General features: G+C 35.7%; 1 protein-coding gene across 1 annotated transcript in view; it reads left to right on the top strand.

Annotated features, from left to right (window-relative positions):
* Positions 1-18356, top strand: part of LOC127835721 (uncharacterized) — a 54289-nt gene that overhangs the window by 32899 nt on the left and 3034 nt on the right. The window contains exons 11-17 of the mRNA XM_052362158.1: positions 3027-3934; positions 4458-4583; positions 4908-4996; positions 8574-8697; positions 10985-11061; positions 11286-11471; positions 14595-14760. Of these exons, the coding sequence (XP_052218118.1) occupies positions 3027-3934; positions 4458-4583; positions 4908-4996; positions 8574-8697; positions 10985-11061; positions 11286-11471; positions 14595-14760 (1676 nt within the window). The remainder of the gene's footprint in view (positions 1-3026; positions 3935-4457; positions 4584-4907; positions 4997-8573; positions 8698-10984; positions 11062-11285; positions 11472-14594; positions 14761-18356) is intronic.

Below are 18356 nucleotides of genomic sequence, written 5' to 3'. Positions count from 1 at the left end.
GGGGGCTGGCAGCTAAATGAGCTGGTAGGTGGACTCTAACAGTCATCTTCATGACATATTCTGAAAATAAAAAAAAAGAGAGTATATAGAAATGTAAAATTCAGTTGAATTAACAATGCAAACATTTTATTTCAAAATATACATAAATACTGTTGGTCTAAACAATATTTCAAAAACAATATTTTATCAGAGCATGATAAAATGTGAATGTTATTAGTTTAAAATGCAAAAGCTGAAAAAAGTGCCCAAAACATTTGATAAAATACAATTTTAATGAAATTAATTAATATCTACATGGTGTATACAGAGCGGAACAGGCATACAATGAATATCATTGTATGGGCTTTATTTATTGTACTATAAGTATAAAGAAATTTTTTAATAAATTTACGCTTAATCTTTTTGTTCCTATATTTCAATACTTTAGAGTTAAACCATTTAAATATAAAAATACTGAATAAACTTAGCGCAATAAGCGCATTATAATACATTTAAAAAAAAATTCTTACCTTAGACTTGACAACTTAGGCTCAGAATCAGACTCGGTGTTTTTTGGTTTGTTGAATAGACCAAAAAATCAATCCAGAGTTGTTCCCTTTCGCTTCATTTTCAGGGCCCTCGTTTGGCACTTTTTATATTCGGCGGCTTCTCCCATGAAAAAAGTATATTTTTTTCCCCTATTTTGTGGAAAAAATTACCCATAAAAAAATCCCGCGCGAAACCTGTAACGCTGAACAGATATTGTTAGTGTTTTGTAGCCTCATCATATTCTTACCGCAGAAAGCTTTAACAAAAGCGATTTCATCATGCAAAAAAAAGATATTCTCTTTAAACAAACTGAACTTGATCGAATTAATAAAAAACCAAACCGCGTCTGCGTCATCAAATGACCAGTCTATGAAGATAGATGATGAGTCGGTGCAAAATCATGAAACACAAACAGACTGTTAAACACTTGCATCGGCGACCATGGTGTCATCAGATGACAAGCAAAAACATGAAAATTCTGACGATTCTGAATTTATTTTATTCATAATACTTAACACAGTAATGTTTTTATCCAACAGTTCATATGTTTATTTAAAAAAACCGCATTTGCTGACTAGTTAAAAGATGAGAGAAGAAAATGTGTCTTTAAAATAATTTTTTGTGCACTGATAATGGTATATTGCCATTAATAAAGGACCATCTTTGTGTGTAAAATAGGAGAGAAATACTGCTGGATCAACAGAAATTTCAACTCTTTATTATATTGACATTCACTTTATACATGTAAAACATCATTACAGTATAGTCTAATAGGAGTGTCAAATATACTTAATTATAAAAAGTGAATGGATATAGTGCAAACATGTAGACAAAAAATGAATTAATGAGAGACAAAGTAAAAAAATATCCCCCATAAAAGGAAATGGGCGTGAAAATTCCCCCTCATGAGGGCTGTTGGTGGCTTCCCCTGGCGAAAAGAGAGGGCCCTGATTTTTATGGAGACAATGCCGTGATACGCTGTATTATATAATGCAAGAAAAGTCTCCATATCTAATGTCCCCATGTTTATTACATCTGACAATACAGTGTTAATTGGTATACTTGACATAAAACAAGGTTCAAGATCATCCAGACGCTTATTTAGTGTACATGACAGACGCTAAATGTTACCCAGACGCTTGAAATATCTGCCGAAAAGAGAGCATATCGCCCTAACGAGATACTTGCGACGGTGATAATCAAGTCTAAACGTACAACAGGTGACCCCCTGTGGATAGTAGGCAGTAAGGTTGGAAGGGGCATGTCTTCTGTCGGAAATCGGGTAAATCGGAACATCTGGCCAACTTTGTTTCACAAAAAAAACACTTACAAGAAAAAAAGAAGGCTTTAACGGCTGGGGGGCTCGTTCCCCCCGGTAAATGCCTGCCTGTTTGTTATGCATATTTGCAATGGTTTCAGGACACGTCCCCCTCCTCCCCCTCTAGACGTTTCCTCCTCAGACGTATCTCCCAAGACATTTCCGACCCAGATGTTCCTCCCCCCCTTTTAGTTTTAGTGCAGACGTCCCCCCCCCCCCAATAAATTTATTATTGTTTGGTTGTAGTATAATCTTGATTTATTATTAAAATGATTATTTTGTAGTGTTTTCACCGGTTAGCTATTCTTGGGTTTTACTATAATTATCACAACCGCTAGCAAAGATAATATACTAGACTACTCACATGGGCATCGACTGGAAACTCGTCAGGAAAACACCAATCGTCCTCGTTGTTCTCGGCTCCACTTGCACTGGGTATACAAAGTTTTTTTGAATGCCCCTCTTGAAAGATGAAGGGGTATGTTGTTTTGCAGGATGTCAGTCAGTCTGTCTGTCGGTAGACCAGTCTGTCTGTCGGTAGATCAGTTCATTTCCGATCCATAGCTCTTCAACGAATTGACTGATTGGCTTGATACTTCACTTGTGAATTGGCCTTGGACAGTAGATGACCCCTTTTGAAATTGGGGTCACTAGGTCAAAGGTCATGGTCACTGGCACAATAAGTGTGAAAAGCGTTCCTGATCAATAACCCGTCAACGAATTGACAGATTGGCTTGATACTTCCCATACTATTGGCATTAGACAGTAGATGACCCCTATCGAAATTGGGGTCACTAGGTCAAAGGTCAAGGTTCATGTAACAATAAGTGTTAAAATTGTTTCCAATAAATAAATCATCCCCAAATTTACCGATTGGCTTGATAATTCACATGCGCATTGGCCTTGGACAGTAGATGACCGCTATTGAAATTGAGGTCACTGGTTGAAAGCACTGGGGTTTTGGGGGGGGGGGCATATGTCTCCTACCGCGTAACACTTGTTTAAAAAAAAAATGCTAACTAATTAAAGTATCAAGATTAGTTTTGAGGACCACGAACCATAACCTTGCTCTCAAGCAATATGCCATTTTTTTTTACACATTTAAGAAAGTTTTGATAATATTTGTCTCATTGAATAAATTACCTTTTAATGCATATGTTTATCTGTAAATTATTTCCAGAATGACCAGTACACAGAAAAATCCTCTCCTGGTGGAATCAACACAGTTTAATATGAGGAAACCAAAGACAGAAAGCAATTTCACGGATAGTGACATGGAAAGGGAGAGTGTGATTGTAAAGGACTTTGGTTCCACGACCCAAACTAGCGTTAACACTATATCTGCTAGGGATAGTCAGGAGACCTTAAATTCAGACCAAACAATAGATGACTTCAACTCTGTTTGCGTTAAAATCGAGACTGATGAATGGTGTAATACGGCTTCTGATTTTTATTCTGTGTGTGCCAAATCAGAACAGGTTTTATGTGAAGACAGACGTCCAGATTGCAACAAACAAGATGGCTTCAATTTAGTACATGAACAAACAGGATGTTTACATTATATGGATCAGGATAACACCAAGCAAGATGGCTTCACCTATGAATGTGTGAAGTCAGAACAGACTGAATGTGAAGATGTCACCCAACAAGCTTGTGTCAATTCTGTATGTGTGAATAAAAACACGACTGCCAAATCAAATGCACATACAGCACATGATGAGCTCCATTCTGTATGTGAGAAAATAAAACAGTCACTTAATCCAAATACTGACCAGGTTTATATAACAACAAATGACCTCAATTATGAATCTGGTATAGCACAACAGTATATAAGTACAGATACATACCATGGAAATATAGCAGCATATGATCACATTGCTTTATGTGATCTTACATATTCAAAAACACCTGAGAATCGAGCTAAACTGGCCAACCTCAATTCTGTATTTCTGACAAGAGAAGAGATTGAACTTTCAAATGTTGACCAGTATTGTGCTAAATCAGCTGTGTGTGGAGGGACAGTACAAAGGGACCATTTATCACACTTTTATGTTCCAAGACATTTAAACCCAGAAAAAGATGAACAAGGTATTTTCTGTTGTTTTCTATGGGATTTGGGGGCATCCGGGAGAATTATATTTTCATAATAACTAAAAAGGCTTGAAGAGGATAATCATGAAACTTTACAATTATGTTACAATATCTAAGACAAGTTTGAAAACCAGCCAGATTGCATGCAGCACTTCTTAAAATAAAAAAAGCTAGATTAACCTTGTCTGCTTTCTCACTCCGATTGTTTACTTGGGATCATCATTAAACATGATCGTTAAATATCATCAAAGTGAGTGTTGTCCCGGATAAGCATGTTGAGGTTGAGCGTGAAAGTGTATTACCTGCTGAAAATTTCTATATAAGATACAGTAATTTCACACTCAACCCTCGCTGCCCAGTCTATACAAGCTCATCCAAGATGACCATGAACACACATGTATTGTTGTTGTTGTTTCCATTTCCTAAGTCCTGCTGTTAAGATGCATTCACAAAATTTTGACAGAAACGACTGCTTCAGTAATTTATTATCTATTGAATGTTAACTTTTGAATCTTTGTAGAGATGTTCATTGAGATTGAGAAAAGGAAAAGAAAGAGATGTCATTCAATCGATTCGGCACCAAAGAGGGTTCGAGGTCAAGGTTCATCCAGAGAGATAGTCAAGCCCAAGAGTGCTTCACCAAGAGGTATTGTATATTCATTTATTTTCATTGACATCATATTTTGTATATTCACATAATCTTTTTTTCCGATAGTATATTCGTGGATTTTTAAGAATGTCTGACATAAGACTTTAGACTGTAAAATTCGTTGGAAATTTGATTTCATGGTCGAGAGGACCGACACAAATTTACAAAAAATTGTGTTGGACTAAACATATTTTATTTCACAGTATGTTGACTTTGACAAAATTGAAGAAAAGATTGACACACAAATATCATTTTGGCTCAAAAAGAGGGTGTCCAAAAACTTAGTTAGCAATGACAGTAATTTTATTGATATGTTTTCAGAGAATGCTGTTACCAGGACTGTCCCCCTTTTTCTGACACCTGCTAAGATGGAATTAGAAGAAAAGTGTGACCAAGTGGAGAAAGTAAAGGTACATATAAGTAATAGTTTTTTCCTGTTATCGCAAGGACAGCAAGAGAGGTATTAAGCATTGCACTGGTCCATCGTTCCTGTGTCTGCAGTCCCGAAGCTTGTGTTTTAACCTCTCTTTACAAACTTGCTGGATCTTTCTCAAACTTTAACATTTGAATTGCTTTTATGTGATTTGATCATTAAGTAATTAATTAAGGTATATTGGCTGTAACAAGTTTTTTGCAGAGTTAGGAGCATTGGCATGTCTTTCCGCCAAAGAATATATACTCTCCAAACTTTGTGTTTTTTAGTCTTGAGCTGTTGGCGGAATTAGCTCTAATTTTCACTGCCGGTTCAACCTTTATTTAGACGATGGTTAAGAATAATACTGTTGTTGTTTTTTACCTGTTTTTTTATGCACTCTGACACACTTCATGAGAACTTTAATGAGTAGCATTTAGATTTTCCCATGGCCATCCCAGCATGTGCACTTGTACACCTCAATATTTTGTGTTCAATATTTTTTGACAGAACCAGAGTTATGACTCATTTTTTGCCAGTTACTTAAACATTACTGCTTCTAGAGAGTGGTAACTTTACATACATATTAACCAACATGTGAACTTGTGCACGTTTATATTTCACAGATTTTTGACACAACTGTTGTTGCGGCCTCTTTTAATTGACCCATGCGGGTATAAAGCAGTCTCTCTGTCCTTCAATCTGGCTCAACATTTAAGATATTTACTCTTATTTGATGTGTGAGTCTACTTTTCGGGGAAGTTACTGTTTTTATGTCCCCGGATCGAATGATCGGGGGTATATTGTTTTTGGCCTGTCTGTTTGCAATTGCATGTGTCTGTCTGTCATTGTATGTCTGTGTCTGTCCCAAAACTTTATCCTTGGTCATAATTTTTGCAATATTGATGATAGCAACTTCATATTAACATGCATGTGTATCGCATGGAGCTGCACATTTTAAGTGGTGAAAGGTCAAGGTCATCCTTCAAGGTTTAAGGTAAAAAATATGGCTTCAAAGCGACGATTTTGGGGGCATTGTGTTTGACAAACACAGCTCTTGTTTGATTTAGACATTTTCTCTAGCATAACACTTTTCCAGACTTCTTACCAAAGTGTTTTCAGTAAGGCCGTATTTTTGGTGTGTGAGTCCACCCGCATGACAAGTTTGACTTTCCTTCTGGTCAATTTATTTGTGTCATAGTTACGGACCTTTGACTTTCTCCAGAATAACATTTTTTCCAGATGATTTATATGCCCCCCGGATTGAATGATCGGGGGTATATTGTTTTTGGCCTGACTGTCTGTCTGTTCCTGCATGTGTGTGTCTGTCACAAAACTTTAAGGTTGGTCATAACTTTTGCAATATTGAAGATAGCAATTTGATATTTGGCATGCATGTGTATCTTCTGGAGCTGCACATTTTGAGTGGTGAAAGGTCAAGGTCATCCTTCAAGGTCAAAGGTCATTTTTTTCTATGTCCCTTTACATATTGCTTTAATATTTTGCATACTTTTTTACCAACTTGACCCAACCTATAAACAAGAGCAGACAGCTGTATCAAGTATTTTGTAAGAATTATGGCCCCTTTTTTCACTTAGAATATGCATATTATTGATAAATCTATGTTAAAGTTTGTGTACCACCTAAAATATTTTCAATGTCCCTTGACATATTGCTTTCATATTTTTAAAACTTTTACCAACATGACCCAATCTATAAACAACTGTATCAAGCATTCTGTAAGAATTATTGCCCTTTTTCCATTAAGAATATGCATAATATTGATAAATCTATGTTTAAGTTTTCGTACCACCTCAAATATTGTCAATGTCCCTTGTCATATTACTTTCATATTTTGCAAACTTCTTTACCAACATGACCCAATCTATAAACAAGAGCAGACAACTGTATCAAGCATTTTGTAAGAATTATGGCCCTTTTTTGTCTAAGTAACTGAATATTTTGTTAAATTTTGTGTTTAGATTTAATTGACTTCTAAAGTATCAAAGCTATTGCTTTCAAACTTCAAATATTTTCTATCATGAGCGTATTGTACCTGCCAAGTTCAATTTGACCTTGACCTTTGAATGACCTTGACTTTCAAGGTCAAGAGTAAATTTTAGTTAAATTGCCATAACTTCTTTATTTATGATCAGATTTTATTAATATTTTGACAAAACAACACTTATCTGAATACCACAATGGATTCCACCCAAACAATACCCCACGCCCTAACCCAGAATCGCTGCCTTCCCCCCCCCCCCTAAAAATAAAATAAAAATAAAAATAAATTGTTTTCCTTTTTTATTTTTGAAAGATCATCTAATAAATGACCACACCCACATTAAACCCCTCCTCTCAAAAACCCCATTTTTTTTCTTTGAAACATGGTTAAAAAACAACAACAAATATTTATTTACGTTATTTTTGAAGAACCGTCCAAACTTCTCACCCAAGCTATTGCTATCAAACTTGAAATAAAATCTTATTAGTTTGTTTTATGTCTTTACAAGTGTTCAATAGATTGTGGAAAATATACCTGAACTATTACCTTGACCTTATTGAATAATTTGAACAATTACCCCATGATGGCTTACGTTATACTGTCAAGCACTCGAATAGTCGAGCGCGCTGTCCTCTGACAGCTCTTGTTGTAAAAAACACTTTCAGCTTTCAGTTACTGACACATTTTGTATGTGTGAGAATACCTACATGACTTACGGAACAAGTTTTAGTTTTGATCGATTAAATACGTAGTTTCGGACCATACACTTTACAAATGTTTTCTATTTGTGTACATTTCCGGAATTGTGTTTGCGGGTTATTTATTTGTATTACATTGTCTTTTCTTTCGAAACAATATTGCCGTAATGTCTTCCATCGTAAGACAACATGTCGCATGTAATACATGTGTCATTTCTTAATAAGTCAAGGTCACACTAGGACGTCAAAGGTACAATTGATAATTTGCATTCCTGTATTTGCTATATTGTATGTCTTTGCTATTAATTGATGGATTTTGGAGAATAATTTGCCTCTAATGGAATCCATCATAAGTTGACATGAAACCGTTTCCAACCTAAGATATCAGGTTCACATTTTAAGGTAAAATGTCATATTGAACTATAAAGTGGCTTATTTCTGACATAATTTGAGTTTTGAGATAATAGCGGAATGCCGGGGAATCGTAGCCCAATGTCAAATTTCTTGTTATGCCAAAGCATTACATTTGTTTGCCTTTTAGTGCGTTACTTACACAGTATTGTTTCTAAAGGGCTAAAACTTAATAAGCATTTGTAGCGACAAATGAACTTGCTCACCTTCATAGTTGGTTCGCTTATTTTCAACACTATCACAGTTATGGCTTTTGTCCTTAAAATTTGAAAGGACTGGCTAATGCTGTCATGTTTTGTTTCGCTCGATAAACTGTTAGAATGAATATCTACTTTTTTAAATAGAGGGTGTTTGTGAACGAGTATTCATAGCTGTTGCATTGAATGCTTGTTTGTTTTTATTAAAATATAATTATTACCATTATATAATTTGTCAAATGTGATCATTATTCTTTGTCTTAGACACCATTGCAGAAATTGAAGAAAGCTAAAATGCCAGAAAAGGACAAGACGGAGTGCAGTCTTCAAAAGAGAAACTTTGCCAGCTGTATGAGCCTGGAACCTCCAGATAATGACTATTTTCTCTGTAAGCCATAGACAAAATATGCATTTTCTTGCACAAGAAGGTCTCAATTAAGACCAAGACACTTCATTTTAGCTCCCTGAGCACTAAATTCGCAAGTTGAGCTATTGTTGTCAGTCTTCGTTTGGGGTCATGTGTTTGCATAGTAAACATTTGGCTTGTTAACACTATACAGAAAAAAGTTAAATACATGTTGATAAAACTTTGTCAAAATGTTTATATTGAAAATATTGGGATTATGTTATTACCTGGGTCAAGAGTGGTTAAAACTAGTTTAATTGGTAAAATCATTACAAATCTGCGTTGCTTTTTTAAAATGCACATTTATGAATCAATATCGATGAAACTTGGTCAGAATGCTAAATTTTAAAATATTTGGCAAACATTGAAAAATAGGTCATCAAGTCAAGAAACTTGGTCAGAATGTGATCAATCCATGTGTTGGCGAAATTCGACTATGGGTGAAGTGCGGTAAAAAAATAGTTCACTGGGTGAGATTTCAAAAGAAAACCTTACCATGTCACATAAATGACAATCTCGAAAAACATTGGCACTTATGTTCATTTTTACTAAACATAGTAATAATGTTGATAAGATGTGGTATGTTTGCTTAAATTAAAAGTAGGTCACATAAAGTAACGAACTAAGGCACTAGTTCAATTGATCGAATATTGTACCTTGAATTTAGGTAAGTGCTTAAAAACATCATGGCTCCCCTGTTATGGGCCTACAATCAGATGGGGTTATATGTTCTTTTTTGTCAGATCATGTGTTGTACATAACTCAGAAACAAAGAGGATATTTACTTAAACCATGTTAACATTATTATGTGACGTGATGCTTTGTATAGCCAGGGCTCTCGGAAACGCTTAATCAAGCGTATTTGTACTCATAAATTTGAAAAAATGACGCCTATTTGAAACCGATTGAGAGTCCCCACTCCAGGACGCACCTTTTTGAATAACTGGGATCTTCAAGACAATTCATTAACAAACAAAACCTGGAGGGCAGCCTCCTATTTAAACTCAAACCAACACAATTTATTTCCTCACACCTGTTTAAAATCGAATAAATCAATTGCAGTTATGTTTTTAAATTGTTTCCCACATCCCATCCTCTAGGGAACTAAGCCCCGATGCTTTATCTGACAGTAAGAGCAAGTTTCCAGTAACGTAGTATTGATTGTCAAACTTTGACAATCACAACAGTGTTACCAGATGACATCAATTAAACCTACGCCTGAAAAATACTGTAAGTTGTGAATGGTGTTGGCAGAAATGAAAGGTCTTTGAGGGGCAAGTTTCTAGGAAGTTTAAATTGCACGTTTGTAACACATCAGCAAGTGGCCACTTCAAATGGCATTAACAATAAAACCAGTTAAATACAAAAGTATTTGGCAAAGACTTTTGTATTTAAATGGTTTTATTGTTGTTTTAAAAGGAAATATCATTGCAGGGTAGTGATGTTTTGTTTACAAAAAAGTAAATGTATATAAGTGGGGTGTGTATTTAAATATATGAAGCACTTTTATGCACACTTGCCTTAAAAGAGTTGTTTTTATTATTTTTGTCTTCATGATTTTTAGCGAGGCTGTTTTCGGAGAAAACCCGAGGTATTGTCATAGCCTGCTCGTTGTCCACCGTCCGCCGTCCGCCGTCCGTCGGCGTCGTGCTAAAACCTTTACATTGGCTCTAGAATCTAAGTACTTCCACCTACAACTTTGAAACTTCATATGTAGATGCACCTTGATGAGTTCTACATGCCACACCCATTTTGGGTCACTAGATCAAAGGTCAAGGTCACTGTGACCTCTAAAAAAAATCCTGACAAGCTTTCGCAGCCGAGCGTGGCACCCGTTATGCGGTGCTCTTGTTTATTTAAGTAACAATAAAGAGAACATAATGAGTGGGATTCCTAATGTTCATTTTGTATTTGGGTGTTTAAAAATGAAACCAACAATTGTATTATTATTTATTTTTTATATTCATTCTTTATTTAAATGGATTTTTTGCTGAAAATTTGAAGATGTGTGAAATATTCATTGGGACTCCTATTTTTTCCTTTTGGACTCATACTTTTTCCAAGTAAGGAGTCCAAAAACTCCTGTTTAAAAATCCTAGTGAGACCCCTGATAGCTATCACAAAGGCTGTTTTTCATATCTGCTTTAAATAGCAGTGTTGTAGTATTCATAATAAATACAAGTAGGTTCTTTTAATCTTGTGTTCCATTGGCTGGTATACGTCTTTTACTTAATTTTATTGTTGCCTTGTGTTTATTTTGCTCTCTTAGATTGTGGAGAATGCAAAAAGGGTTTTGAAGGGGACTGCCCTTTCCATGGACCCTACAAGTACATACAGGACAAAGAGGTGAAACTGTGTTCATTTTTAAAACATAAACTACAGACATGCGGTAGAGAAAAGAAAGAAGACAAACGTATTATTATAGATATATGAGACCGTTACTAGAAAAATGGATAACCGGCAATGAATATAAAATAATTTGTGAAAAAAGTCCTTAAATATGCCCTTCTTATTCTTATTAATAAGATTTTTTTCCAGTTAATTTTGATATACCTTAATATAAACTGCAGGTACCGGAAGTATGCCCTCTTAAAGCTGACAATAGCTTGCCAGATTGCCTTGAAATTAAAATGTCTAAAATAGCTGGAGCTGGACTTGGAGTGTTTTCAAAGGTGGGGCTGGATTCCAGGATCATGTTTGGACCGTATGGGGGCGATGTTGCCACTGACAACAATAAGTCAGGATATTGCTGGCAGGTGATGTTTACTTCAAAGTGATGCTTAGCTTAATGCATTTTACTTATTTTTAGTTTGAAATGTAAGAGCAGGTTTACATATTCTAAAAGGTTTAAAATAAAGAGCTGCATTTGCAACAAATATGTTATCTACATGTATCTACATGTAGCAGTCTATACAGGGGATTTAAAGGGACTGTCAACCACGACACGAAGAAAAGAAAAGTTGTAAAATACTGTATTTTTTACATTTATTAGTTTATATTGATTAAAATTTCACGACTGGTATATTACATTACTTGAAAAAAGTTTAATATTTTCAGTATATTTGGTAATAAATTTTACTGGGTATGTCTACCGTAACTACCAGTTCGCTGTCAATAACGCCAGTAGATTGATCATCGTCGCGTGGTAAACCCAGGAATGCAATTTGTGCATGCGTAGTGAATTGTATATATTTTATATATACATGTATAATGATAAACCTTCTTGCGTTATTTATAGTGTGTATATCTTTATGTCACCTATTTTCGCGATGTACTTTCGATTTCACATCCCGAAATTTTATTACCAAAATACTGAAAATATTTACTTTTTTCAAGTAATGTAATATACTAGTCGTGATATTTTAATCAATATAAACAAACATTTGTAAAAAAACAATACGGTATTTTAGAACTATTAGTTTTTCGTCGTTCGTGGTTAACAGTCCCTTTAATGTGTATTATGCAACTACAGAGTCTGAGGCATTAAATATGGATCTTGTCTGTCTGTCCCTCAGCATGTGTTTTTACCCAAAAGCTCGTAATTTTCACTACTATTTAACTGCTGGTAGGTACTCGCACACGCTTTTAAAAGTTTAATATACGTAATGGGTTTATGATTGCAAACAAAGGGAAATTGGACTTCGAGGATTTTTTTGCAGAATGATGGTCCTTCGTATCTCTTTCAATACGTCTCTTACTAAAAGGTGGATCTCCCTTAAACTTTCTTATATTAATTACCTTAATGCATATATGATTGCTAGGAACTATAGCTGCAGCAAGTTTTTCATAATGATGACTCTTTGTCTTTTTTACGACTATGAAATATAGACATGTAGTACAAACAGTTTATGTTTACAACTCTTTTTAATCGCTGGGTTGAACTAGCTCAAGTTTTCAGAGTTGAGTTATCTTTTCTGGAGATACTTAGAAGGCAAGGAACTTTTGGTGGGAAAATTTTGGAAGGGTAAGGGCACTTCATCTGGTTTTTCTCGCCCTCGGATACATAGTCCCAAACTAGAGTTCAAAATCCCTTTAAGTGCTTGTCAGACTTTGCTAAGACTGTTAGAGCTGATTGTCCTTCGTGTGTAGATGATTGTTAAGAAAGTCATTTCAAATGCGACCATTTTGGCTGAATAATGACCTTTTTTTCTGCTGTAGAATTCATAATTGATCGGACCGTGACCAAACATATGTTGTATGGGAATCAGTGTCCGTAACACATTTCTAGTTGATTTAACTATTATGTCCTCTATATAATCATGCTGGCATGTATAGATTTCGCACATCTTTTGAAACTGATTCAGTAATTATTATGTCCCCCTTCGAAAAAGAGGGGGTATATTGTTTTGCACATGTCGGTCGCTCCGTCGGTCGGTCGGTCCGTCCACCAGATGGTTTACGGATGATGACTCAAGAACGCTTAGGCTTAGGATCATGAAACTTCACAGGTACATTGATCATGACTGGCAGATGACCCCTATTGATTTTCAGGTCAAAGGTCAAGGTCACAGTGACTCGAAATGGTAAAATGGTTTCCGGATGATAACTCAAGAATGCTTACGCTTAGGATCATGAAACTTCATAGGTACATTGATCATGACTGGCAGATGACCCCTATTGATTTTCAGGTAACTAGGTCAAAGGTCAAGGTCACAGTGACTCGAAACAGTAAAATGGTTTCCAGATGATAACTCAAAAATAATTAGGCCTAGGATCATGAAACTTCATAGGTACATTGATCATGACTGGCAGATGACCCCTATTGATTTTCAGGTCACTAGGTCAAAGGTCAAGGTCACAGTGACTCGAAACAGTTAAATGGTTTCCGGATGATAACTCAAAAATAATTAGGCCTAGGATCATGAAACTTCATAGGTACATTGATCATGACTGGCAGATGACCCCTATTGATTTTCAGGTCACTAAGTCAAAGGTCAAGGTCACAGTGACTCGAAACAGTAAAATGGTTTCCGGATGATAACTCAAAAATAATTAGGCCTAGGATCATGAAACTTCATAGGTACATTGATAATGACTGGCAGATGACCCCTATTGATTTTCAGGTCCCTAGGTCAAAGGTCAAGGTTACAGTGACAAAATACGTATTCACACAATGGCTGCCACTACAATTGACAGCCCATATTTCATTCATTGTATGTGTGTGTCCAAAAACTTTAACCTTGGTTAAAGTATCAAAAACTTAAACCTTAGTTAAAATATCAAAAACTTTAACCTTGGTTAAAGTTTGATACCGTTTGAAATATTGAAGTTAGCAACTTCATATTTGGCATGCATGTGTATCTCACTGAGCAGCACATTTTGAGTGGTGAAAAATGAAGGTCAAGGTCATCCTTCAAGGTCAAAGGTCAAATATCATTGTATTTTTCTTTCCTAAAATTTTAACCCATTTATGCCTAGTGGATTCTTCCATCCAGCTAAATTGGATCAATTTATCATGACTGGCAGATGACCCCTATTGATTTTTAGGTCACTAGGTCAAAGGTCAAGGCACAGTGACAAAAAACGTATTCACACAATGGCTTCCACTACAACTGACAGCCCATATGGGGGGCATGCATGTTTTACATACAGCCCTTGCTTAAAATTAGTGTGTCATTCAAGGAAGTTAAGTACCGTTCTACTTTATATCAGATATGAATTAAATTTGAAAATTGAGAACAATGTAAGTTTGGTTGTGATCTAGAAAATTCTGTATTACAATTGCCGCTGTTTGCTTTATACATGCATTTTTTGGTATTCTGGTCTAACAATTGAACGTTACTTTTAATCACAACTATAGTATGTATCACGATTTCTTGTTTATCAAACTTGTCTACCTGCTGGTTGTTTATAGTAAGATTAGATTCTGTGCAATTCAGATCTATAAGGATGGCAAAGCGAGCCACTTTATAGATGCCCACAACAAGGCCACCTCTAACTGGATGAGATACGTGAACTGTGCATTAACGACGGCAGATCAGAACCTTGAAGCATTGCAATACAAAGGAGGCATATATTACTGCACATTGAAGCCAGTCTCACCAGGTATTTAAGCATGTAATCTTTCTAAAGATATGATTTTTAAATGTGTTTTTATGTCCCCCACCACTATAGTGGGAGACATATTGTTTTTGCCCTGTCTGTTGGTTGGTTGGTTTGTCTGTTGGTCTGTTGGTTGGTTTGCGCAAACTTTAACATTTAACATTTTTAACATTCAAGGTCAAACTTTAACATTTAACATTTTTAACATTCAAGGTCAAAGGTAAAAAAAAGTCAAAGCGGTGCAGAAGGGGACATAGTGTTTCTGACAAACACATTTCTTGTTTTTAGCTCCACTGGCCAAAGGCCAGCGGGGCTTATGTCATGGTCCTGTGTCCGTCCTGTGTGCGTGCTTGCGTCCGTGCGTGCGTTAACTTTTTCTTTAAACATCTTCTTCTCCTAAACTACTGGTCCAAATCTGATGAAATTTCTCAGGAATGTTCCTGTGGTGAACCTCTTTCAAATTTGTTCAAATTATGCCCCTGGGGTCAAATTTGACCCTGCCCCGGGGATTCAAAAAATTGAAAATTTGCTTATATAAGGCCTATTTTGTGCAAACTTTATAAATCTTCTCGTCCATAACCATTAGGCCTAGGGCTACCAAATTTGGTATGTATTGACATCTTATTGTCCTCTAACAAGATTGTTCAAATTATGTCCCTGGGGTCAAATTTGACCCTGCCCCGGGGATTCAAAAAATTGAAAATTTGCTTATATAAGGCCTATTTTGTGCAAACTTTATAAATCTTCTTGTCCATAACCATTAGGCCTAGGGCTACCAAATTTGGTATGTATTGACATCTTATAGTCCTCTACCAAGTTTGTTCAAATTATGCCCCGGGGGATCAAATTTGACCCTGCCCCGGGGGGTCAAAAAATTGAAAATTTGCTTATATAAGGCCTATTTTGTGCAAACTTTATAAATCTTCTTGTCCATAACCGTATGGCATAGGGCTACCAAATTTGGTATTTAGTGACATCTTATTGTCCTTTACCAAGTTTGTTCAAATTATGCCCCTGGGGTCAAATTTGACCCTGCCCCGGGGGGTTAAAAAATTGAAAATTTGCTTATGAAAGGCCTATTTTCTGCAAACTTTAAAAATCTTCTTGTCCATTATCATTGGGTCTAGGGCTACCAAATTTGCCATGTAGTGACATCTTATAGTCCTCTACCAAGTTTGTTCAAATTATGCCCCTGGGGTTAAATTTGACCCTGCCCCGGGGGGTTAAAAAATTGAAAATTTGCTTATATAAGGCCTATTTTGTGCAAACTTTAAAAATCTTCTTGTCCATAACCATTGGGCCTAGGGCTACCAAATTTGGTATGTAGTGACATCTAATAGTCCTCTACCAAGTTTGTTCAAATTATGCCCCTGGGGTCAAATTTGACCCTGCCCTGGGGGGTCAAAAAATCAAAAATTTGCTTATATAAGGCCTATTATGTGCAAACTTTAAAAATCTTCTTGTCCATAACCGTATGGCATAGGGCTACCAAATTTGGTATGTAGTGACATCTTATAGTCCTCTACCAAGTTTGTTCAAATTAAGCCCCTGGAATCAAATTTGACCGTTCCCCAGGGGTCACAAAATTGAACATATGCTTATATCGGGCCCATTTTGTGCAAACTATAAAAATCTTCTTGTCCATAACCATTGGGCCAAGGGCTACCAAATTTGGTATGTAGTGACATCTTATAGTCCTCTACCAAGTTTGTTCAAATTATGCCCCTGGGGTCAAATTTGACCCTGCCCCGGGGGGTCAAAAAATTAAAAATTTGCTTCTATAAGGCCTATTTTGTGAAAACTTTAAAAATCTTCTCGTCCATAACCATTGGGCCTAGGGCTACCAAATTTGGTATGTAGTGACATCTAATAGTCCTCTACCAAGTTTGTTCAAATTATGCCCCTGGGGTCAAATTTGACCCTGTCCTGGGGGTTCAAAAAATCAAAAATTTGCTTATATAAGGCCTATTATGTGCAAACTATAAAAATCTTCTTGTCCATAACCGTATGGCATAGGGCTACCAAATTTGGTATGTAATGACATCTTATAGTCCTCTACCAAGTTTGTTCAAATTAAGCCCCTGGGATCAAATTTGACTGTTCCCCAGGGGTCACAAAATTGAACATATGCTTATATCGGGCCCATTTTGTGCAAACTATAAAAATCTTCTTGTCCATAACCATTGGGCCTATTTCTACCAAATTCGGTAGGTAGTGACATCTAATAGTTCTCTACTTAGTTTGTTCAAAGTATGCCCCTAGGAACAAATTTGACCTTGCCCCAGGGGTCACAAAAATGAACATATGCTTAAATAATGCCTTTTTTGTGCAAACTTTAAAAATTTTCTTGTTCTTAATTATAGAGCCTAGGGCTACTCAATTTGGTATGTAGTGATATCTTATAGTCCAATACCAAATTTGTTCAAATTATTCCCCTGGTCTCAAATTTGACCCGGCCCCGGGGGTCACAAAACTGAACAAATGACATTTACCATTGGAGATTACTGCCGTTTGGCTGTGACCAACAACAACATCAACATCTTGTAAACATGAGAAAAAACCCTGTCATTTAGTGCCATTTTAGATCAGATGGTGACTGCTTACAAAGGCATTGAAGTAAGAACATGTGTTATGAATGTTTTTCTTATAAACTGAAAAAAGTCGGGTTTTATTTAAATATGTCGAAAGTGACCATATATCAGGATGAAAATATTTTGGATGACATGTTAATTTCATGTCTTTTTTATAGTGTTAAAACCAGTTTAATAATATATTATTGATTTTAAAAACACAGCTTCCATGAACATAATTATTTCAAGGAAAGTCAATATATGATACTGCACGGTAAACTCAAACTTTGTATCGAAGAGAAGGTGTTGAAATTAATGAAGTGCAATGTTCTTAACTATCGTATATGCTGCTTTTTAATAACTTATGATTCATTGTTCCATTTGTGAATCGTGACTGATCATGAATTGTTGAAATGATTGTCAATTGCTCAACAATCCATATATATTTCTGACCATTTATAATTTTCTTAATATAAGTTATGAATTGATCTTAGAAGTCAAATGTATTACTTAATTAAATACATTTATAAATATAAAGAAATAATCTTTAGATTATCATAATATTTTCAGGCTTGTTGGTCTTAGGGATGTGTGGGTTGATGAGCAATTTCTCCTTTTATCACAATTATTTCTACCCTACCTGATCATTTCCTTCATATTCCATTATAATTAAATTGACGTCTGCAACCTCTTTCAAATTGGGAAAGTCCAAAATGTGTTGTTTGGTAAAGGGTTAAGGAATTTTGATTCCTATGGGTCTTGTGAATCTGTTTCAAATCAAATGCGTAGATTTGATCTTCAGCATCTAAAAATATGTGAAATAGAAAGCACGACAATATCTTTTGGAGAGATAAATGTACCTACGTTATAAGCAAAGGACCTGTGCAACAATTCCCAGGCTTTCTTGTCTGTTGAGTTAACACCGTAGTAACTTTTTCCATATATAAAAATTCTCATCCTTCCAACTTTAAGCGCCCAGTGGGACGAGGGATAGAAAGAGAAAGTCACATGCTTGAGTACATTTCAACC

This window comes from Dreissena polymorpha, chromosome 6 (assembly GCF_020536995.1).
Source record: "Dreissena polymorpha isolate Duluth1 chromosome 6, UMN_Dpol_1.0, whole genome shotgun sequence".
Taxonomy (NCBI): Eukaryota; Metazoa; Mollusca; class Bivalvia; order Myida; family Dreissenidae; genus Dreissena; species Dreissena polymorpha.
Note: the sequence above shows the minus strand (reverse complement) of the source record. Positions and strands in the feature narration are given on the sequence as shown.